At 41.6% G+C, this 24909-nt stretch overlaps 1 protein-coding gene across 2 annotated transcripts in view; it reads right to left on the bottom strand.

The window, feature by feature from the left end:
- The window catches only part of ccdc141 (coiled-coil domain containing 141), a 142329-nt gene that overhangs the window by 97542 nt on the left and 19878 nt on the right, over window positions 1-24909 (bottom strand). For both annotated transcript variants that reach the window (XM_067987652.1, XM_067987651.1), the window contains exons 3-8: window positions 24419-24610; window positions 24139-24247; window positions 22259-22512; window positions 19463-19582; window positions 17138-17332; window positions 3103-3275 (exon numbers count right to left, since the gene is read on the bottom strand). In XM_067987652.1, the coding sequence (XP_067843753.1) occupies window positions 3103-3275; window positions 17138-17332; window positions 19463-19582; window positions 22259-22512; window positions 24139-24247; window positions 24419-24610 (1043 nt within the window). The remainder of the gene's footprint in view (window positions 1-3102; window positions 3276-17137; window positions 17333-19462; window positions 19583-22258; window positions 22513-24138; window positions 24248-24418; window positions 24611-24909) is intronic.

Raw genomic sequence — 24909 nt, forward strand, 5'->3', positions numbered from 1 at the left:
GGCAAAATATCCAGATTGGTCTGGGAACTTGCCCAGGCATACAACCTTGATATTGGAGGGGGAGGGGGGGGGTGGGGGGGAGGGCAGGTGGAAGATCCTAGGTTCTGCCCAGTTTCCAGCTCCAATGGAATTTTAGGCCCTGAGAGTTTACATTTGGTATTTAGTTAATTTGAGAAAAATTGCATGTACAAATTCAGTTGAATAGAAAAAAAGACTTTCCCCTATAATTCCATAAACATAAACATTGCTTTCTTGAAAATTAGAGGGTATATGTGATATAGTAAAAGGCAAAACATTGTATAAAGCATGCTAATTAGAACTAAGATAAATATGAAAATTTGGCTGGTTATAAAAATTGATTCCAAGAGGGTGATTTTAAACCCCAAGAATGGGTGGGTTGGGGGCAGGTGGGAGTTGAAAATAGTTATTTTATTGGGTCTCAACCGCAAAATTTTCAGACTTTGCATTTCCAGTACTTTTATTCGCCGATATTAAAGCAGGTTGCGGTCGCGACCCGAAAAACAACTATTTTCAACTCCCATCTGCCCCCAACCCACCTGTTCTTAGGGTTTAAAATCACCCCTCAAGAGTCAGTAATCTTGCATGTCATGTTGACATTGATAGACTTGAATGTCATTCTTTTTTTTTATTCGTTCATGGGATGTGGGCATCATTGGCGAGGCCGGCATTTATTGCCCATCCCTAATTGCCCTTGAGAAGGTGGTGGTGAGCCGCCTTCTTGAACCGCTGCAGTCCGTATGGTGACGGTTCTCCCACAGTGCTGTTAGGAAGGGAGTTCCAGGATTTTGACCCAGCGACGATGAAGGAACGGTGATATATTTCCAAGTCGGGATGGTGTGTGACTTGGAGGGAAACGTGCAGGTGGTGTTGTTGCCATGTGCCTGCTGCTCTTGTCCTTCTAGGTGGTAGAGGTCGCGGGTTTGGGAGGAGCTGTCGAAGAAGCCTTGGCGAGTTGCTGCAGTGCATCCTGTGGATGGTACACACTGCAGCCACAGTGCACCGGTGGTGAAGAGAGTGAATGTTTAGGGTGGTGGATGGGTGCCAATCAAGCGGGCTGCTTTGTCCTGGATGGTGTCGAGCTTCTTGAGTGTTGTTGGAGCTGCACTCATCCAGGCAAGTGGAGAGTATTCCATCACACTCCTGACTTGTGCCTTGTAGATGGTGGAAAGGCTTTGGGGAGTCAGGAGGTGAGTCACTCGCCGCAGAATACCCAGCCTCTGACCTGCTCTCGTAGCCACAGTATTTATATGGCTGGTCCAGTTAAGTTTCTGGTCAATGGTGACCCCCAGGATGTTGATGGTGGGGGATTCTGCGATGGTAGTGCCGTTGAATGTCAAGGGGAGGTGGTTAGACTCTCTCTTTTGGAGATGGTCATTGCCTGGCACTTATCTGGCGCGAATGTTACTTGCCACTTATGAGCCCAAGCCTGGATGTTGTCCAGGTCTTGCTGCATGTGGGCTCGGACTGCTTCATTATCTGAGGGGTTGCGAACATCAGCGAACAACCCCATTTCTGACCTTATGATGGAGGGAAGGTCATTTTTTTAAAAATGTTTTATTCGTTCACGGGATGTGGGCGTCGCTGGCAAGGCCGGCATTTATTGCCCATCCCTAGCGAGATTTTTACAACTGAGTGGCTTGCTAGGCCATTTCAGAGGGCAATTAAGAATCAACCACATTGCTGTGGGTCTGGAGTCACAAATAGGCCAGACCGGGTAAGGACGGCAGGTTTCCTTCCCTAAAGGACATTAGTGAACCAGATGGGTTTTTACGACAATCCGGTAGTTTCATGGCTATCATTACTGATACTAGTATTTTAATTCCAGATTTTATTTAATTAATTGAATTTAAATTTGCCAGCCGCCGTGGCGGGATTTGAACTCGTGACTCTGGATTTTAGTCCAGGCCTCTGGATTACTAGCCCAGTAACATAACCACTACGCTACCGTACCCTTGATGAAGCAGCTAAAGATGGTTGGGCCTAGGACACTGCCCTGAGGAACTCCTGCAGCAATGCCCTGGGGCTGAGATGATTGGCCTCCAACAACCACTACCATCTTCCTTTGTGCTAGGTATGATTCCAGCCACTGGTGAGTTTTCCCCCTGATTCCCATTGACTTCAATTTTACTAGGGCTCCTTGGTGCCACACTCGATCAAATGCTGCCTTAATGTCAAGGGCAGTCACTCTCACCTCAACTCTGGAATTCAGCTCTTTTGTCCATGTTTGGACCGAGGCTGTAATGAGGTCTGGAGCCGAGTGGTCCTGGTGGAACCCAAACTGAGCATCAGTGAGCAGGTTATTGGTGATTAAGTGCCGCTTGATAGCACTGTCGACGACACCTTCCATCACTTTGCTGATGATTGAGAGTAGACTGGTGGGGCGGTAATTGGCCGGATTGGATTTGTCCTGCTTTTTGTGGACAGGACATACCTGGGCAATTTTCCACATTGTCGGGTATATGCCAATGTTATAGCTGTACTGGAACAGTTTGGCTAGAGGTGCAGCTAGTTCTGGAGCACAAGACTTCAGCACTACAGCTGGGATGTTGTCGGGGCCCATAGCCTTTGTTGTATCCAGTGCACTCAGCCGCTTCTTGATATCAAGTGGAGTGAATCGAATTGGCTGAAGACTGGCTTCTGTGCTGGTGGGGCTATCGGGAGGACAAGTTAACAAGAATCAACCTAAGATACTTGATGCCACTGTGCAGTTACAAGGACGTTGTATCAGTTTTCTGGGAGGCAAAATACGATCAACTAACATCAGAGACAAAAATAATTTTGGATGTAGAACACAACATTGAAAATATGACAATTTGCTACCGTCAGTAAGGCAAAGTAGATATAATAATTGTTCTTGAAAAATATGCAGGAAACCAAAAAAAATCATGTTTTAAAATTGATTTTCACGAGTGACTATTTTCTAATGTAGTTTTAAATCCTTGTCTAATTTATCGAAGATGTGCAAAATGTCATTAAAACTTTTGTATCTGTAAGGAATCAGTCACTAGTTTCACTGATTTCATTCACAAGGTGGAATTTTGTGTATTCTTTGGACAATACTTACTGGAGTCCATTTCCTACCTTTGGGGATCGACTTTACTCAGTAGCAGTTGTCCCTTAAGTAGAGAATCTGAAGTTGCATCTTTGATTGCCTGGCACAGAGATTGATGTTCTTTAGAGAGTTCTGGCAAGCACAGAGACTTAAAATTAAGGTGTTTCAGGTGGCTCTCTATGCCTCCCAGTACATCAAACCCCTGTTAATAGAAACATAAGTTGACATTACAAAATCATCTTGTAATTTGGATCATAACTGTGCATACAACAAACATTTACAAACCAGACAGCATCCAGTTAATGTGGAAAGTAACTGGATGTTAGCTGGTGTCTAAATTTTTGTTGCAGGCTTATATGGTTGCTGTTAAGCAGCCCCTTTACATTTCTACTCATTTTAGTAGATAATAATGATTAAAATTTTGGCCCATAAGAAAGTATTTAATGGCTAAAGAGCATTCAACACATTATCATAGTAGGGACAGCACAGGAGGAATCCATTCGGCCCATCATGCCTGTGCCAGCTCTTTGAAAGAGCTATCCAATTATTCCCATTCCCCTGCTGTTTCCCTGTAATTGTATTCCCTTCAAGTATTTATCCAATTCCCTTTTGAAAGTTACGATTGAATCTGCTTCCACCACCCTTTCAGGCAGTGCATTCCAGATCATTACAACTTGCTGCGTAAAAAAATGTCTCCTCATGTCGCCTCTGGCTCATTTGCCAATCCCTTAAATCTGTGTCCTCTGGTTACTGACTCTTCCGCCATTGGAAACAGTTTTTCCTTATTTACTCTGTCAAAGCCGTTCATAATTTTGAACACATCTATCAAACCTCCCCTTAACCTTCTCTGTTCTGTGGCGAACAACCCCAGCTGCTCCAATCTCTCCACATAACTGAATTCCCTCATGCCTGGTACCATTCTAGTACATCTCTTCTGCACCCTCTCTAAGGTCCTGGCATCCTCCTTAGAGTGTCGTGTCCAGAATTGAACACAATACTGCAGCTGAGGCCTAACCAGTGTTTTCTAAAGGTTTAGCATAACTTCCTTGCTTTTGTACTCTATGCTTCTATTAATAAAGCCCGGGATCGCATATGCTTTTTTAACAGCCTTCTTAACTTGTCCTGTCACCTTCAAAGATTTATGTATGTGCACCCCTAGGTCTCTCTGTTCCTGCACCCCCTTTAAAATTGTACCATTTAGTTTATATTGCCTCTTCTCATTCTTCTTAACAAAATGTATCATTTCACACTTCTCTGCATTAAATTTCATCTGCTATATGTCTGCTCATTTCACCAGTCTATCTACGTCCTCCTGAAGTCCGTACCAATCCTCCACATCGTTTACTACATTTCAAAGTTTTGTGTCATCTGCAAACTTTGAAATTATACCCTCTATGCCCAGGTCATTAATATATATCAAAAAGACCCCTGGGGAACACCACCGTATATTTCCCTCCAGTCTGAAAAGCAACCATTCACCACTACTCTCTGCTTTCTGTCCCTTAGCCAATTTTGTATCCACACTGCCACTGACCCTTCAATCCCATAGGCTTTAATTTTGCTAACAAGTCTATTATGTGGTACTTTATCAAATACCTTTTGAATGTCCATATGCACAACATCAACTGCACCACCCTCATCAACCCTCTCCGTTACTTCATCAAAGAACTCAATCAAGTTAGTCAAACACGATTTTTCTTTAACAAATCCGTGCTGACTTTCATTTATTAGCCCATACTTTTCCAAGTGTCAATTAATTTTGTCCCGGATTATTGTCTCTAAAAGTTTTCCCACCACCGATGTTAAGCTGACTGGCCTGTAATTGCCGAGTTTATCCCTCCCCCCTTTTTTGAGCAGGGGTGTGACATTTGCAATCCTCTGGTCCTCCGGCACCATCCCCATATCTAAGGAGGATTGGAAGATTGTGGCCAGAGCCTCCACAATTTCCATCCTTACGTCCCTCAGTAACCTAGGATGCATCCCATCTGGACTGGGTGACTTTTCTACTTTGAGTACTGCCAATCTTTTAAGTACCTCCTCTTTATCTATTTTTATCCTATCCAATATTGCCATTACCTCCTAGTTTACTGCTACAATGACAGCGTCCTCTTCTCTAGTGAGGACGGACGCGAAGTATTCATTTAATACCTCAGCCATGCCCTCTGCCTTCACAAGAAGATTTCCTTTTTTGTCCCTAATCGGTCCCTCCCTTCCCTTGACTACCCTTTTACTATTTGTGTGTTTATAAAAGACTTTTGGGTTCCCTTTTATGTTAGCCGCTAATCTATTCTCATACTCTCTCCTTGCCCCTCTTATTCCCTTTTTTAGATCTCCTCTGTACTTTCTGTATTCAGCCTGGTTCTCTACTGTATTATGAACCTTACATTTGTCATAACCTTCCTTTTTCTGTTGCATTTTAATTTCTATATCTGTAGTCATACAGGGAGCTCTAGCTTTGGATGCTCTTTCTTTCCCCCTTGTTGGAATCTGTCTACTCTGTACCCAAATCAACTACTCCTTAAAGGCCTCCCATTGCTCAACTACTGTTTTGCCTGCCAATTTTTGATTCCAATCCTCTTGAGCAAGATCCCTTTTTAACTCACTGAAATTAGCCATCCTCCAGTTTAATATTTTCATATTTGATTGTTCCTTGTCCTTTTCCATAACTATTCTAAACCTAAAGATATTATGATCACTGTTTCCCAAATGCTCCCTCACTGAAACATACTCCACTTGCCACATTTCATTCCTCAGAACCAGATCCAGCACTGCTTCCTTCCTCGTTGGACTGGAAACACACAGTTCCAGAAAGTTCTCTTGTACACATTTCAGGAATTCCTCCCCCTCTCTGCCCTTTACACTGTTACTGTCCCAGTCTTTATTGGGATAAATGAAGTCCCCCATTATCACTACTCTATAGTTCTTGCATCTTTCTGCAATTTGCCTGCAAATTTGCTCCTCTATCTCCTTCCCATTATTTGGTGGTCTATTGTATACACCCAGTAGCGTAACAGCTCCTCTATTGTTCCTTAATTGTAACCAAATAGATTCTGTCTTTGACCCCTCAACTACATCATCCCTTTCCAGTACTATAATAGTTTCTTTGATTAATACAGCCATGCACACCCCCCTCCCTTATTTTCTTTCCTTCCCTATCTTTCCTGAATACATTGTAGCCAAAAATATTAAGTACCCAATCCTCCCCTTCTTTGAACCAGGTCTCTGTTATTGCCATTATATCATAGTCCCATTTGGCGACTTGAACCTGCAGCTCACCAATCTTATTAACCACACTACATGCATTTACGCATATGCACTTCAAACTCATCTTAATCTGCCCCTGTCTGATCGCTCCTATTTCTGAACTATTTCTTACTCTAGTGCTATTTGTCCCTCTCAGTACTCTGTGCCCCTTGTTTCTCCTCTCTAATGTTTCATCCTGGTGCCCATCCCCCTGCCAAATTAGTTTAAACCCTCCCCCACAGCACTAGTTAACCTTCCCACAAGGACATTGGTCCCAGCTCTGTCCATCTTGAACAGATCCCTCCTGCCCCAGAACTGGTCCCAATGCCCCAGAAATCTAAAGCCCTCCCTCCTGCGCCATTGCTCCAGCAATGCATTAACCTGTCTTTTCCTACTATTCCTGTACTGACTAGCGCATGGTACTGGGAGTAATCCAGAGATTACTACCTTTGAGGTCCTGCTTTTTAACTTCCTCCCTAGCTCCTGAAACTCTGACTGCAGGACCTCAACCTTCTTCCTTTCTATGTCATTGGTTCCCACAGGGGCCATGACTTCTGGCTGTTCCCCTTCCCCCCTCAAAATGTTCTGCAGCCTCTCAGTGATTGTCCTTTCCCCTGGCACCAGGGAGGCAACACACCATGCGGGACTCACGTTGGCGGTTGCAAAAACACGTATTTATCCTTCTGACTATCAAATCCCCTATAACAACTGCGTTTCTTTTGCCCCCCTGTGCAGCTGAGTCTCCCACATTGCTGTGGGTTTGCTCCTGACTGCACTCCCCTGAGGTGTCAACACCCTCACTGATATTCAACACTGAATACTGGTTTGTGAGTGCCACACTCCCAGGGGACTCTTGCACTGCCTGCCTGTTCCTCCAAGTCTGTCTGGTGGTCACCCACTCCCTCTCCACCTGGACTCTCTGTAGCTGCGGGGTGAGCACATACAAAAGCTTCCAATGGATAAAGGCCATTCAGCCATCAAGCCCTCTTCTTTCATGATCCATACATGTTTAGCTCAGTCAAGGACACAGGTCCTCCCTCTCCCCTCTAATTAACTGTACATGAAGTTGATACTGACTGGACAGTCAACTGGAATTGGGTGGACATACATCTGCGAACTCCAGGTGAAGAACAATAAAAGGAGACGGACCAGGATAAATTTGATTAATCGATGTACCTCATGAATTTTAAGGATGAGATTTAATTCCATTCATCACATTGATTGGAAGGGGTAAAATTATATTTTGGCCCAAGTAAAACCTAACAGATTTTTTTCCCTTTCTAATGCTGGAATTACGTGTGTAAGAAGATGGTAGAATAATTAGAGGGCAACTGTTAAAAAGCATGCCAAGCCTGAGTAGGCTGCAGGATGCAATGACATTGCTCCTGAACCTGATATTCATGATGATCATGTTCTAAATCAATTACTTAAACTAATTTATTTTGTAGATTATAGAGATGCAGCTTCATCATCACTTCTTTTAATTTTGTTTTTTATGTCGGGGGGGGGGGGTGGGGGCGGAAAGAAAATGGCACTTTTCCATTCAGATCCTGCCTGATTTCAGGTGGAATCGCAAAGTAAAATCCAGGAGTCTTATAGACTGATGCAGTTTCTCACACTGAATCTCTCACCTCCCATGGGTATCAAGTGCTGCCCCAATCCAGTGCTCAATGGGACCACTCCCTCTCCCTCCCCACTCCACCTTTGTGTCACAGGGCCGAGTTACGAGATAAAGATAGATGGATGGTTGAGATAGAACAGGTCAAATGGCCCTCTTCATCAATGTCTATCTTGTGATCTTGTCAACTTCAGCGAAGACATGTTTGAGCACATGAAAAAAACAACATAAAGAACAACTTGCATTTATAGAACACGTAGTAAAACATCCCAAGGTGCTTCACAGGAGCGTTATCAGACAAAATTTAACACCAATCCACATAAGGAGATATTAGGACAGGTGACCAAAAGGTTGGTGAAAGAGGTAGGTCTTAAGAAACATCTTAAAGGAGTAGAGGCAGAAAGGTTTAGGGAGGGAATTCCAGTGCTTAGGGTCTAGACAGCTGAAGGTACAGCCACCAGTGGTGGAGCAACGGAAATCAGGGATGCACAAGAGGCCAGAATTGGAGGAACGTAGAGTTCTCAAAGGGTTGTAGGGCTGGAGGTGAGGCTCTGAAGTGATTTGAACACAAGGATGAGAATTTTAAATTTGAGGCATTGTAGGACTGGGAGCTACTATTGGCCAGCTAGCACAGGGGTGATGGGAGGACGGTGCGTGTTAGGATAGTTAGGATAACATAAGAAGCAACAAAGAAATGGGAGTAGGTCGTTCAGCCCCTCGAGCCTGTTCTGCCATTCAATTAGATTGTGACTAATCTGTATCTCAACTCCATTTACCCGCCTTGGTTCTGTAACACTTAATACCCTTACCTATCAAAAATCCAGCAATCTCAATTTGAAATTTTCAATTGACCTAGTCGCAACATCTTTTTGGGGGAGGGGGATCCAGATTTCCACTACCCTTTGTGTGAAGAAGTGCTTCCTGACATCATCCCTGCATGGCCTAGCTCTAATTGTACGGTTATGCCCTCTTGATCTGGACTCTTCCACCAGAAGAAATAGTTTCGCTCTATCTCCCCTATCAAACCCTTTAATCATCTTAAACACCTGAATTAGATCACCCTTTAATCTTCTATGCTCAAGGGAATACAAGTCTAGTCTTACTTGTCCTCATAATTTAACCCGTTTAGCCCAGGTACCATTCTGGTGAATCTGGGCTGCACCCACTCCAAGACCAATATATCCTTCCTGAGGTGCTGTGCCCAGAACTGAATGCAGTACTCCGGATGCGGTCTAACCAGAGCATTATACAACTGTAGCATAACTTCCACCCTTTTGTATTTCACCCCCTTGAGATAAAGTCTAGCATTCTATTATCTTTTTACATTAGTTTTTGTACCTGTCCACTAACTTTTAGTGATTTCTGCACACAAAACCCTAAATCTCTCTGCTCCTCCACAGTTCCTAGCTTCTCACTGTTTAGAAAATACTCTGTTCTATTTTTCTTAGGTCCAAAGTGGATGACCTCACACTTACCCACATTGAACTCCATCTGCCACAGTTTTGGCCACTCACTTAATCTATCAATGTCCTTTACAACTTTCTGCTCCCATCTACACTATTTACTGTGCCACCTAACTTAGCGTCATCAGCAAACTTAGATATACAGCTCTCTATTCCTTCATCCAAGTCATTGATAAATATAGTGAAAAGCTGAGGCCCCAGTACAGATCCTTGGTGGACTCCACTAGTTAAATCCTTCCAATTGGAGTACATACCCATTATCCCTGCTCTCTGACTCCAACGTCCGAATCAATTCCCTACCCATGTCAACAGGTTGCCTCCAATTCCACGCTTTTTTATTTTTGCTACCAGTCTCTTGTGTGGAATCTTTGGAAGTCCATATAAATAACAATCCCTTATCTACCACATTAGTAACTGCCTCAAAAAAATCACGAGGTTGGTTAGACATGACTTACCCTTTACAAATCCATGTTGGCTCACTCTGATCAGCTCATATTGGTCTTAGTGCTCTGTCCCTAATAACAGATTTAAGCAACTTCCCCACAACAGACCTTAGACTAATAGGTCCATAGTTTCTTGTTTTGTCTCTCCCACCCTTCTTAAATAATGGAGTGACATTGGCAATTTTCAAATCAAGCGAGTTTTGGAAGATCACGACTAAAGCGTCTGCAATTTCCCCACCTACTTCTTTTAATACCCTGGGTGGAAATCATCAGGTCCTGGAGATTTGTCAATCTTCAGTCTCATTATTTTCTCCATCACCATTTTTTTTATACTTATATCAAATCTAGTAAGTTCCTCCCCTTGATTTATTTTTAGTTTTCCTCGTATCTCAGGTACATTGGTACTAAAGACATTATATAAATACAAGTTCTTTCTTTTTATGTCAAATGAAGATGGGTGTGCACACATAAGAGAACATAATCCAGCTGTTGTTTGGATTTGTATTGTAGAAGTATGTTGGTGCTGTGACATTATTCTCAATTTTTTTCTGTCAGTCCTTTTAGTTTCTATCTCCACTTAATGAATTCCTCTTCAAGTTTCCTCATCGACATTAGATTTTAGTGCACTGGTAGAGGAAGCCTGATTGTTTCTTAAGAAGAAACTGATATTGTGGAGACAATTGCAATGGTCCTTAGGTTTACAGTGGATGGATGAAAGCAGATTTCATCCATAGTGCTTATGGGCAATCTAAAACATTTACTTTAATGGGGGAATATTGCAGCCTAAGCTTCATCACTGGATAGAAACCATTGAAAAACTTGATATGACTTGATTAATTTGTACTGTTTAATTCATTCCTGGAGCCATCAGCTACAGAAAATTTGATTTTCAGCCTAATTGGCCAAACCAGCCTGTGGCTCCCGACAGTGCTGCAAGGTGTCAATTTGGAATTACTGTACCCCAGCAGGGTGGGCACCCGTGCAGTGCAATAAATAGAGCTGCGCCTCCTCTATTATGTAAATAACATTGTCTCTGGACTTTGGGGAAGGGCCATTGCAGGGGCAGATGGCAGGGCAGAAGTGCCACCCACCTCACTTCCAGCAGAATAGGACTTTCTGGGCTCTGTCTTTTCCTCTGGGCTACCTAACAGTTCCAGCAACTTTTGACTTCCAGTTTTAATTAAGAGTCCTGTATTTTCTATTTTATTAGTTAAAATAATTGTGACTTAGGAAAAATGCTGTTCCTCTTTCCATTATGTGGTTTGTATGACTTTCCTAACTCGATTTTGATTAAACTAGCTAAAATCACAAGGGTTGAGAATGAGCTTTGAAGGATAATACATAAAATTATTTAATTAGTTCTGTAAGCATGTGCATATCATACATGGCAGGTTTTTTCAGAATAATTAATCAGAAACGTCAGGAAGAACACATCATAAATGTGCTACATACTCAGTTAGCTGGGTAGTGGCTAATTTAAGACTTTAATTTTTCCAAAGTAGTTATTTAGGTAAAGTAGTATGTAGCATAATCCATAGTATACCATGCAAAAGCAATTCAGAACTTCAAGAACAAAACAACAAAATACTTTGAAAGTATACATTATTATATTTAATAACAATGTACTATCCAATACAGTCCCCACCACTTAGAACAGGCACGTTAGTGCTAATGCGATTTGCCTGTTATATGGTTTATATGAATCTATGTTGTTTGCCTATAACCTTATACAGTACTATAGATGAATCATTTGCTCACTTTTGTTTCTTATGCTGCCTAAAAATACCGAACATTAAGCTAAAAAGTCTTAACACAATATTCAGGAAGTACCAAAAGTGAACGTGGCTTTGGGATATCACCTTAGCAGGTGAAATCCTCTATTAGCAACTAATTAAAAAATCTAACTGAGGCTTGAAAGCTGCCCCTGTTCACATATTTGTCAATCATTATGTTCACAATTTCTTCAAACATCTTCAGTATTAACCCAAATCACTTAGAGGTGATTAAGCATAATAGGTAATTACTCCTCAACAGGGTGCAAACTACTCACTGAACACATGTTTCTGCCTGAAATACCCGGCACACATAACACACTGCAAGCAAGCAACTTTGTAATTGACAATAATGGTAATACCAGATGATTTGTGCTATTTGCCCGATTTAAATGATTGCCTGATTTAAACGTGGGTGGTTTAAGTGGTGAAGAATGAATACAGCACATGAACTGCCCTGCCCCACGGTAGCATTTACTGCAACAAAAAAGCCCTAATGATTTGGGATTTATGCAAGTTTTTAATAATATTTCGAGTTTGAGAAATTTGACACATTAGTCAAATGTAATTATATAAATACAGGAAACTACGACTAGAAAATATAGTGGATGTAACAGTGAGGCTGAAAAGAAAATCGGGTAGGGTGGAACTCGGCTGCCGATTTGTTATTGGCTGTTTTGCGCTATTGCCAAAGTTGAATTTCACCCTTAAATTGTTTCTTCACGTTGGGCCAGAATTCGCTCCCGAAATAACGGAGGAGCTCAACAGCGCTCTCCATTTTTAATGACAAACTGAAGGAGCAAGTTCCCATGTTTGCACATGTGCACTAAAATGCGGAAATCGAGAACTTGCTCCTATTGGTTCGCTGGTGATTTGACAGCTTTGAACTAAAGGGCCATCGCATGCTGCAATCGCAGAAATCATTGAAAAATCGCAAACTTGCTCATCTGCCCAGTTGGAAAGTAACTAATTATGCCACCAAACAAGTGTGCTTAAAAATACCAGGTCTAAACTAAGTTTTAAAAGTATGATTAGTCTTCATTACTGCCAAACAACTAAAAATTAAATTAAAAAAATGTGGAGTCTCATATTGCTCCATATTTTAACAGGTTTTGGTCATTAAAAAAAATTAAATTAAAAAATTAACCTTTTTTTTATTTTTCCCTTCTGTCTCTTTAATTTAATTCTTTGGCTTTTTATAATTTTTTTTATTTACAATGATATCCAGAATACTAACTTTAATTGAATGAAGTCTGCTTGCCTGCTTGAGCAATGCAGCCTTAAACTGTGGACGTTCTCTTCCTTACAGATTTTGCAGGCGTGTCTTTTACTCTCACTAACTGTTCCATGTGCGTCTACTCACGCTGCTCAGAGGCTGGGTTGATAACACTTTTTTTTTTAAAGTTCAAAATCAAGCAATTCAATGCAACAGAGCCCACAGTAAGTATTTTCGTTAATTTAATTTGCAGGGGCTCTGCGCGATTTCTGGCCCGTTGTGATTAAAAGGAAATGAGTCTGTGACATTTCTACCGGGGACAAATCTACAGCAGAAGGTGACCCTTAATTTGGGTGTTTCACTCAGTTGGGCTATAAAGATAGTTGGTATGAGAAATACAAGTGCTACAGTAATACAGTAGATAGTTCTGGAGGACAGGGTTAAAGTACATTGTCTGGGCAAAGTAGAACGAATTTTACTTTGCACCTGGTTGCAGTACACCTGGAGGCGTTGATCCTTGGAGGCAAAAGTAAAGAACTGTTCTATGCTTCAGCATGGACATACTTTAATGAGAGTAAACAAAAGAAAAAGAAAAATCACATGGGGTGAAATTGGTAAAACGGGCTGCTGATTTGCTTTGGCCATTTTGCTCAAAGATTTTCTTATCACCCCCAGTGGAGAGACTTGAGCTTTCCAGCCTGGAAAGGAGGTGACTGGAAGGTGAGCTTGTAGTGATACATAAAATAGTAAATTGTATGAAAAAGGTTAATCTGAAATACTACTTTAAATTAAACTGCGGGAGTAGGAGACAAGGGGATATCGGTTGAAACTAGTAAAAAGGTAACTTTTGAACTGATGCAGAGAGCAATCAACATTTGGAATTGACTTCCAGATAGGGTGGTAGAGGAGAGAACCCTCGAATTAGTTAAGACACAAGTAGATGCAACAATGGAAGGTCTGTAGGCTCTTCCTGGATGGATGAAATATGATGGGCCAACTGGCCTTTCTCATCTGCAAGTATCTTGTGATCTTGCAAGTTAGGTCCTCCAGTCTAACTGTACAGCAATTAATATTTGAGTATTAACAGACCTTCCAAATCACTCTCAGTTCAAAGGTTACACCCTTATTTCTGAAATATGACCTAAATTTTCCAATATGGATTATCTCATCTGATTTGTTTACTGATATATTTGTATTAAACAGAATAAATGGTTTGTTACAACGCAAAATGTATAAAGACCTGAAGGACAAGCAAATTTGGCTACACCTTGTCCCTTCAGCACCTCACTGAGACTTTATGCTCAGAACATTTCCCTCCAATTTGAAGGTCTGTGTTAATGATTCATTTTTGGATTTTAAAATCACTCATTGCTCAAAGTCAGAAGTGATTTTGAGTGCATTATTACATTATTGCAAACCACGATACACATATCTGTCAAATGAATACCACCTATAATGAAAATCCACAAGATGGCAGTAGAGAAACAAAATCCTATTTTTCACTTAGTCACAAAATAATCTAACAATTTATATATTGTGCAGAAAGTTGTACAACAGTAAATTTAACTTTCTGTTAATAATCACGGGATATATATGCATAACAAAAGCCCTGCCTATCCAACCTTAGGCTTATTCGCTTTGTAAGACAGTTACTACAATATACTTGCATGGAAATACTACATTTATTGTATTTTTCATGGTTATGGAATTCTATTTTTGGGAAATAATGAAATTTTCTCCACTTTTGGAACCCGGTATCAAGAATGAAGCATTCCAAACTCAGATATAACACAGGCCCCAATGTTCCTTAACTCCAACATAACTATCGCTCAAGTTGAACATTAATATTTCCTGCACCAGCCATTCGTGTGGCTCTTCGTGCATGAGTCTACCTACTTAGTGCTAATTGATACCAATGTATGCAATTTTCTGTTCTGGATCCATATCCATTTGAAACTGGATTGAGACTGCCCAAACTCATTTCATGTAAGGTTTGCAGAGGGCTAAGAGATAAGCCGAGAAATTCCAGCCAGCTTGGGGGAGTGGTGGGGGGCGGAGTTGTAATGAGGGGTTCAGAATTTGGTATGGGACCCAGATCCGCCAGGGAATCCAAAGGGTTTCCATCCCATGTAACTTAAGTTTTAAATTGCAACCAATAAGGCATAGGAATCCCACCCATTTTTTTTTATTTGTTCATGGGATGGGGCGTCGCTGGTGAGGCCAGCATTTATTGCCCATCCTTAATTGCCCTTGAGAAGGTGGTGGTGAGCTGCCTTCTTGAACCGCTGCAGTCCATGTGGTGAAGGTTCTGCCACAGTGCTGTTAGGTAGGGAGTTCCAGCATTTTGACCCAGTGACGATGAAGGAACGGCGATATATTTCCAAGTCGGGATGGTGTGTGACTTGGAGGGAACGTGCAGGTGGTGTTGTTCCCATGTGCCTGCTGCTCTTGTCCTTCTAGGTGGTAGAGGTCGCGGGTTTGGGAGGTGCTGTCGAAGAAGCCTTGGCGAGTTGCTGCAGTGCATCCTGTGGATGATACATACTGCAGCCACGGTGTGCCGGTGGTGAAGGGAGTGAATGTTTAGGGTGGTGGATGGGGTGCCAATCAAGCGGGCTGCTTTGTCCTGGATGGTGTCGAGCTTCTTGAGTGTTGTTGGAGCTGCACTCATCCAAGCAAGTGGAGAGTATTCCATCACACTCCTGACTTGTGCCTTGTAGATGGTGGAAAGGCTGTGGGGGGTCAGGAGGTGAGTCACTCGCCGCAGAATACCCAGCCTCTGACCTGCTCTTGTAGCCACAGTATTTATATGGCTGGTCCAGTTAAGTTTCTGGTCAATGGTGACCCCCAGGATGTTGATGGTGGGGGATTCGGCGATGGTAATGCCGTTGAATGTTAAGGGGAGGTGGTTAGACTCTCTCTTGTTGGAGATGGTCATTGCCTGGCATTTGTCTGGCGCGAATGTTACTTGCCACTTATGAGCCCAAGCCTGGATGTTGTCCAGGTCTTGCTGCATGTGGGCTCGTACTGCTTCATTATCTGAGGGGTTGTGAATGGAACTGAACACTGTGCAATCATCAGCGAACATCCCCATTTCTGACCTTATGATGGAGGGAAGGTCATTGATGAAGCAGCTGAAGATGGTTGGGCCTAGGACACTGCCTTGAGGAACTCCTGCAGCGATGTCTTGGGGCTGAGATGATTGGCCTCCAACAACCACTACCATCTTCCTTTGTGCTAGGTATGACTCCAGCCACTGGAGAGTTTTTCCCCTGATTCCCATTGACTTCAATTTTACTGGGGCTCCTTGGTGCCAACTCGGTCAAATGCTGCCTTGATGTCAAGGGCAGTCACTTTCACCTCACCTCTGGAATTCAGCTCTTTTGTCCATGTTTGGACCAAGGCTGTAATGAGGTCTGAAGCCGAGTGGTCCTGGCGGAACCCAAACTGAGCATCAGTGAGCAGGTTATTGGTGAGTAAGTGCCGTTTGATAGCACTGTCGACGACACCTTCCATCACTTTGCTGATGATTGAGAGTAGACTGATGGGGCGTTAATTGGCCAAATTTGTTTTGTCCTGCTAGAGGCGCGGCTAGTTCTGAAGCACAAGTCTTCAGCACTACAGCCGGGATGTTGCGCCACTCTTCTGCCCAGTGGGTCGCATGCCTGCAGGCGTGGATTCCTTTATGACCCTACAAAAGGCCCAAAGATGAAAATCTGCAAAAGGTAAATGTTTCATGCGAGAAATAAGAAAAATTGCTGAGTTCAACCTTTGGTTCAATAAGCGCCTAAGGCTCCCCTTCTTGGAGCAGCACCCAGCTGATCTGCGTTTTAGGCGGCACAGTGAGGCATGTGCCTCTGTTGCATCTCTACAGGAATAGGTCACACTCCACTATTATTCTAATGATCCCGTTCCCCCAATTTAGGATGAAGTCGTGATGAGGCTAAAGTAGCGGCCCGACGTCTCAGCCCACCATACCTCTGACCCCTCTCCGGGTTCCACGGAAATTTATGATATTTTTCCACAGAGGTGAAAGGAACAATGTACTAGCCTATAGTGCCCACAGTCTCTCAGCCCTCTCAGAAATGCTTCATTAATCATGTCTAAAAAGCTAATTGCATTTGTGAAGTAATTTTATTTCCCTTATTACTTTTTCCCCCTTTCAATTCCGAAGAGAGAAAAACAGATCAAGGTCAACCCTTGAAAAACACAGGTTAAGAAAAGATACACTCTACAGAAGAATGTGAATTTCAGTATACATATGAAATAATTGGCAGTAAAATGTCAATATAGATGTGGTTCAAGAGCTGACCTTATTTGCACTGTTAAAAAATTCATGGGCCTCTTGGAGCAATATTGCTCGTTCCTTCATGAGGAGCCAGAACTCCTCACATAACAGCTTCAGTTTCTGATTTTGAAATGCCATCTGTTCTTTATCTGTAAAGTCTTCCGTAAGCAGAATCTCATCGGCCTCAGCTTTTAATCTTTCAGCAGCAGAGGTGAATTCCTGCAATAAAATGTTTACGGTTCTATTATTTCTTACTAGGAGGACTTCTGCGGCAACACATTTGAACAGCCATATAACCAACTGATATTTTTCTATACTGTAGTACAGACCAGAGGGCATATAAAAGTGTGAATATTTTGAAAGTTATATAATATTTACAGTATTCTAAGAGATCTTGTGTACCATCCTAAAAGATTGCCTTAGAAAGGATTTTCAAAAGTTCAATATTTTTCTGAAGATGGTTATAACAAAGCTGTGAAAAGCTCATTTATAAAGATTTCAGTGACTATGCAAAGTAAAACGTATTTTCCAGTAACTTTGAAGAAATATGCTTACCTTTTGAAGATCTGCAGTACCAGCTGTCAACATAATTAAAAACCTTTAAATTGTGGGGCTAGTTCTCACCAATATTAAATATTATGGTTCTATTTTGGGATTTGCAATGTAATGTAAGATGTAAATACACCTTTGCACCCAGCAAAATATGCTAGCGCCGTCAATATGCCAGGAGCATAAGACCTGAATATCCCCAGCCATGCATGGGAACCAAAACTGGACACTGTACAGCCCAAGTAAATAGGCTTTGGCAACAATCTCTTCACACTGCTTGTGGATCTTGAATAATTTATCCATTATGCCCCTTAGGTCCCCTTTCTGTTTTGTACCTTTAGCAAGTGCTCCTGCTTCATGACACATGCCTGGAATTTTCCAGACCCAAATGCACAACAATGCACTTGTCCACATTGAAGGATATCTTCCATACATGGGCTCATTCCCTTAACTTCTCCAAATCAGTCTGTGACCTATTTATTTGAACTACATTCCAAACTCTGCACATTTTTGGATGGTTCCATTAATATCCTCATCCAAATCATTAATTCAGATTATAAACAATAATGGTCCCAACATAGAGTCTTGTGGGCCCCATTTGTGACCTGGCCCCATACTCTTGCCCTCTGCCTACAAGTTTCCAATTAGTTTGCTATGCAGCATAGTATTTGATCACCAATTCCATATTATAGAATCTTTTCCAATAGTGGTCAACGTGGTATTTTATTGAAGGTTTTCTGAAAATCAAGCTATATAACATTACTGAACTCCTATCATCTACTAATTGATCATTTCCTCAAAAAACTCAATCAGGTTGGTAAGGTAGGACATCTTTTTTCCAAAGCCATGCAGGAATTCTCTAATAACTCCCAAAATCTCCAGTTCATCATAAATGACGCTTAAGTATGAAATAGAGATGCAGCACAGATTCACCAGAATGATACCAGGGCTTAAAGGTTTAAATTATAAGGACAGGTTGCGTAAACTTGGTTTGTATTCCCTTGAGTTTAGAAGGTTGAGGGGTGATCCAATTGAGGTATTTAAAATGAAAAACGGTTTTGATAGCGTAGGTGCATAGAAACGGTTTCCTTTGGTGGGGGTATTGAGAACAATAGGGCATAATCTTAAAATTACAGCTAGGCTATTTAGGAGTGAAATCAGAAAGTACTTTTTCACACAAAGAGTAGTGGAAATCTGGAACACTCTTCCCCCAAAAGGCTGTGGATGCTGGGTCAATTGAAATTTTCAAGACTGAGATCAATAGATTTTTGTTAGGTAAGGGTATCTTGGGATATGGAGCAAAGGTGGGTAAATGGAGCTGGGGTACCGATTATCCATGATCTAATTGAACGGCAGAACAGGTTCGAGGGGCGAAATGTCCTCCCCTGTTCCTGTGCTGTTAATGTCCAAGGAGCAGGCAGGACAGCCTATATTTTGAATGGTGGGGTCCAGAGGTAAAATTGAATAAATAAAGATCCAATCTAAAGCAACAGGCAATGTTGCAATGCCAACAAACCAGAAATTGCAAAACAAACAAGGAATAATCTTTGCAAAAGGTTAGCTGGAACAGTTTTGAAGCTATATTCGATTGCAATGTGTCTTCTGGAGTCTGCTTTGCTCCAGCTTCTAAAGGCAAACAGCCTGGTCTGGCATAATGCATCAGAATTTTAGGGGCAGCAAGGACGGACCCCCAATACGCCTCCAATGAATACTGTACTGAGGCATGTGCCATGGAGCAGTGCAAGCCTCCTGTGCCCCCAGCGCAGCCTCATCAAAAAACCTGGGAGAGAATGCATTTACCTTGGCTTTACAGCCAAACTCTTGGTGCTCCTGCAGCAGCTGTTCATTTTCAGTCAGGGATGAGCCTAGTTGTTCATTCTGTAAATAAGTCTCACCATGGTGCTGGAACCACTGTATCACCTTCATCAAATATACAGGAGAAAATTGATTTATTTTATTTGGCTTCTCAAAGTCATTTATTATATAATATTGTACAGACAATTTATGTTGAGCTATTTTTATTTTTAATAAACAATGCATTTCTGGACATGAGTATAGAAACATTTATGTACCAAACAAAGCTGCCAAACCATTGCATTATGTGTATCTTCTGCAGCTATATGAGTGATTATTAATGAAAATTCATTGGAATAAAAATATTAACTGTATGCAGCTGATAACAATTGTAAATTAAAGCTTCAATTTACATAAGAAATAATTTAACTGAATGACCTGAAAAATTATCATACAACAAAACACAATTAAAATTTCTTATTATGATTGAATTCTAATTAACTTTACAATTTCCTTTATTGCTCAAGGCTGCATAAAGGGACAATAATAGTTTACATTGATAGTTGGCAGATGGTAAATTAATACCGAACAATAGTAATTCTAAATTAATGAAAGCCTGAAAGTGAATTATGTATTTTCTCAGCTACAAACTAAAGTTAGATTAGGATATTATAATTTTTTTTTTGAAGGGGGCATAAATTTTGGGAACTGAATTGAAATTGAACAAGATGTTAGAATGGAAGTTTCCTGTCACTGCTGACAATAAGGGGGTTAAATTCGATAAACCCTGGATCTGGGCACGGGCGTCGCAGTGCACGATTAACCCGTGCCCAGTAGTTGCGATGCAGGCAGCACGTGAGATATCGTGTGAGTGGTTAACACCACTTAAAGGCACCCTGCACCTCTTATTTGCAAAATATAAGATACGGGTCTGCACAAAGTCTGAACGGAGATCAGACATCATACACGTAAAACACACATGCAGGTCCCATCCCTATGTTTACAAACTGCTGAGTTATGTTAAAACAATGAATAAAAGTTGTGCACTACTGAATCCCACATCCTCCAATCTGCACGCCAGACCTCACTAATCTGCCTATCTGAGTTTGTACCAGGCCTGCGAGAGAGCATGCACCAAGGTTCTCTGCTGATGTACTTGGTGCAAGAGGTGGACAGAAGGAGAGGCATCCTATATCTGCGGGGGGGGGGGGGGCAAGAGGCCCTCTAGACATATGCTCCTGACGCAGTGGGAGGCAGTAGGGGATGAAGTTAATGCCGGGCACATAGCACCGCGAACATGGATGCAGCGTAGGGAGAAGTTCAATGCTTTGACACGAGTGGTCAAGGTGATTGAGGTCAACTGTCAAGTGGCATCTCCTGCCAAGTGCACCACTAGCCGCATCCACTGCTCCACGCACTATAACCCCATCACCCACATACCAACAAACTCTTTCAATCAGTACTCAACTCTTCCAATCAGATGCTTCCTCTCACCCTCACACATTACCACTGTTGCAAGCTGCATAGCCATAACTCACAGGTCACAGACACTGGCAGCTACTCAATCATGACAGGCACATCACCCAAACATCTTGCAGGACCACTCACTGACACACATCCCGCTTTCTTGCAGGCCAAGGTGGTGCATAACAAGAAGCAGCAAGTTGCAGTGGCTTCATGAAACATGAACCTGCTGTCCTCTCTCAGGGTGACAGCTTTCCTGTCCCACCACTGCCATTCTACCAGTGCCCTTGCTGTTGCCTGTCAGCTAGCCACTCTCTGTAGAGTGTTGAAATTTTATTATAGGAACGTAGGCAGATAGGAACTGGAGTAGGCCATTTAGCCCCTCGAGCCTGTTCTGCCATTCGATGACATCATGGTTGATCTGTGACCTAACTCCATATACTCGCCGTAGCCTCATATCCCTTAATACCTTTGGTTAACAAAAATCTATCAATCTCAGATTTAAAATTAACTATTGAGCTAGCATCAACTGCCATTTGCGGAAGAGGGTTTCAAACTTATACCATCCTTTGCATATAGAAGCGTTTCCTAACTTCAAGTCCTGGCTCTAATTGTAATTCCTGCATGATCCCGTTAAATAGCGTTGTTGGGGATGGGGGGTGGGGGGGGGTTGCCTCCATGCTGTTTACGACCTGTTCAGCTGTGCGAGGTTAAAACAGTGCGTTGGCTGGAGCATTGAGTTCCAAAATCGTATCTGTCCCTTTAAATTAGTATTGCACACTGATCTAATGCATATTCTCCCTACTTTACATGCTGCCGACGTTCATTATCTGCGAGTGAACGAACACCTTTATCAAGATGGCATCTGGCACACGTAACGCTAGAAGCGTGCGCGCATTCCGGACGCCATTTTGAGTCCTTAGGAGGTCGCGTAGCACCTACAAAACCTACGCGGCCCAATTTGTAGCCCTAGTCTTATGACGTTCATTCTTATCAGTGTGGCTGAATTTCAATCCAGTTCCCACTAATGTTATAATAGTTCACATTAAGTGGATTATTAAAAAAAATTAATTCTCAGGACGTGGACATCACTGGCAAGGCCAGCATTTATTGCCCATTCTTATATATCCCCATGTACTATATACATCTGAAGGCTACTCTCGATCATAGTCTTTATTTTGACAGTATTGTGCATCCCTCAAAACCAAACAGTTTTAAATTACATATGTATACCCAATTCATTATTTTCTGAAAAACAACTCTGTATTTGGGCAAGTATCTTATTATTTCAAGGTCATATTTGTAGTGTGCTGATGATAATATAGATTTGGCTCTTACCGTATCTACCTGCTGGTCCCACTGATAGATCTGCAGAATCTGCTCCAGATCCAGCCGCTGACGATGGGATTGCTCCTCCAACTGTCTCCTCCTGTCCTGTAGTAGTTCCAACAGACTCTCAATTTTCATGCAGCTGCTATGAGCCCCATGAATTAACTCGGAATGCATTTTAGGTCCAGATGCTTTGAACTCTTTGATAACATTGAGGAGTTCTTGACTTTTGTTTAGAAGAGCCATTGAGTTTGTTAAAAGGACTACAACAAAATAAATTGCTCAGAATCAAGTCACAGTTCATCTTGCACACAATATAGTAAATATTTTATACATTTTCTTAAAGACGTCACTTTCATTTGATGATTGCTTGGAGAATATTTCAAGTAAGCCTTAATATATGCTTCGTATACATCCTTCTGGCCAACTTTTCCTCATTTTCTAATAACACTTATTCTATTCTATCAAATAATTTACTTCCATCTTTTTCCTATTTTGCCCTTAAAGTATCCACTGCTTCTCTTTCAGCTCAGAGTGTGAGATGGACTCAATCACATTATCCACTACCATTGACAGTGTGCGCTGTAAGTGCCCAACAGACATATATTTCTGTGATGGGGCTAGGCATCCATTTCCCCCAGCCCCACTCCTCAAAACTAGAATGCTCCATTACCATGAAACACTCCATCTGCTGAATGAGAATGAGTAAGATATGTCCAATTTGAACTAATGCAATCAATGTTGGAATTTGAACTTGTGACTCTCTGTTTCCAAGTCCAATGATCTGCTACTATGCGACTCAGTCTCTCCTGGTTGTCACCTTTTTCTCAAGCCCAGTACTGAAGATGGCAAGACAGGAGCAGGGTGTCATCATAGATAAAGACCTGATGCTTGGCTTGCTGCTGATGAATGTTAATCGATAACTGGTGTCTTCACATCATTAAAAGATGGAATTCACAGTGGAAAAAAAATGGACTTCTACATTAAAACAGACTGCCTACTTACAGTTTAGAAATTCTTGCACAGCCTTTCCAAAACCAGACAGGTGGAAATCTTATTCCTCTCTTCTATCGATTCTCACCTCATCTAACCTTCCTTCACCTGGGACAACAGTTAGATCGGCTGTACTTTCCCTGTAATTGGAAAATCCATAGCTGCACCCCACCCACCCAAAAGCTGCAATCAAATTACAGTGAAATTAGAATTTTAGTCCTACTGCTGAACTACTGCCCACATCACTGAATACATTTTTTCCTGGACACACTTATTAGTTTTTTCTGTGTGCTCAGGCCAATGTAGGATAAAAAATGTCAACTCTAGTTCACACAATCAGTCAAAGCCAATTGATTATGTCTCTCAGTGCCAGCCTGAATTATTGATACCTTTCTCAAAGAGAAGTTGAACAAGTGGAAAGACAGGAAATTGGAAGGGTCATTGCCACATTTACTGAAGTTAGACAAACTAAAAGGTCAAGATAGAGTGGAAGTATTATAGAATACAAGAAAAGCAATAAAGTTGTGTAGTGAAAATTGGGTGTGAAGGCCCAAATTGATTCTGAAGTGAAATGAAGTGAGACTCCCTTCTTCAAGGAGTCTCTGCTTTGCTTTGGTGTTAGGATGGGCCCTGAATCTGGATTCAGACTGCAATTTCACTATAACTGTAGTGTTGGTGTGGAACAAAACCACTTTACACCAATATCACAGCGTAAATGTACACTTAATAATATTTTGTTTTACTCAACTGTGTCTAGTACACTGTCCAAACTTGATTATAAAAAGGAAGTCACAGGCCATGATCTCAGTAAGTCAGGCTAAAAGTCTGCAGATGCCTTCTTCCCATTCTCCTTCCCAGTTACAAAAACTCAGGATACATTTAATACAACAACTTGCCTTTCTTAAGATGTTGATGGTGATAAAGAAGTTGCTTCAAGGATTCAATGTCCTCAAATGTCTGGGCACTGTTCAGAAAATCTTCAGCTCCATCAATTTTTATAGCAAACTAAAAAGATTTTTTTTTTTAGTATAGAATCAACTTTAAGACTTCCATGTCAATTAAGAGATCACTACACAGTGCAAAAGTTTACATTAATCTAACTGTATATTTTAATTCCAAGATCAAGTAAAACCGCTGATAAATTTTGAAATCACTTTTCCTTTGTTGATTACCGACCTCTAAAGCTTGATCGAAGAACTCGGAGGCCATTTTTAGGAGTCTCTTGCGATTTTCAAGCAGTTGGTTGAGAGCTGTCCAGTTATCCCCCAGAGTTTTTCCCATCTCATCATACAATTGGCTCTGGTTTTTATTGGCCTCTGCTGTTTTGTCAGCTTCATGCAGCAAATCTCTAACACCACCTTCATGTGCCTATTACAGAGAAAAACAAAGTTTTCAAACAAAGTTTAAAAAAAAATTCTGTACACTGTAACTGGATGTTTACACAAATGAAGGTAGGAGTCTCTTCATTAAAGCTCATTTTAGAATCAGTTAAAAATGGAAATAATTTAAATATTCTACTTTTTTCCTAATTATTTTTGTTGATTTTTTGAATACTTTTAATTAAACAGTGATAGCTGATGACTTGGGCAACTGGTTCAGACAGATTACTGAGCCTCACCCTGCTTCAGTGCTCATTTCAACAGTCTCATTAATTCAGCTTGGAGGAT

Source organism: Heptranchias perlo, chromosome 7, assembly GCF_035084215.1.
Source record: "Heptranchias perlo isolate sHepPer1 chromosome 7, sHepPer1.hap1, whole genome shotgun sequence".
NCBI classification, from domain to species: domain Eukaryota; kingdom Metazoa; phylum Chordata; class Chondrichthyes; order Hexanchiformes; family Hexanchidae; genus Heptranchias; species Heptranchias perlo.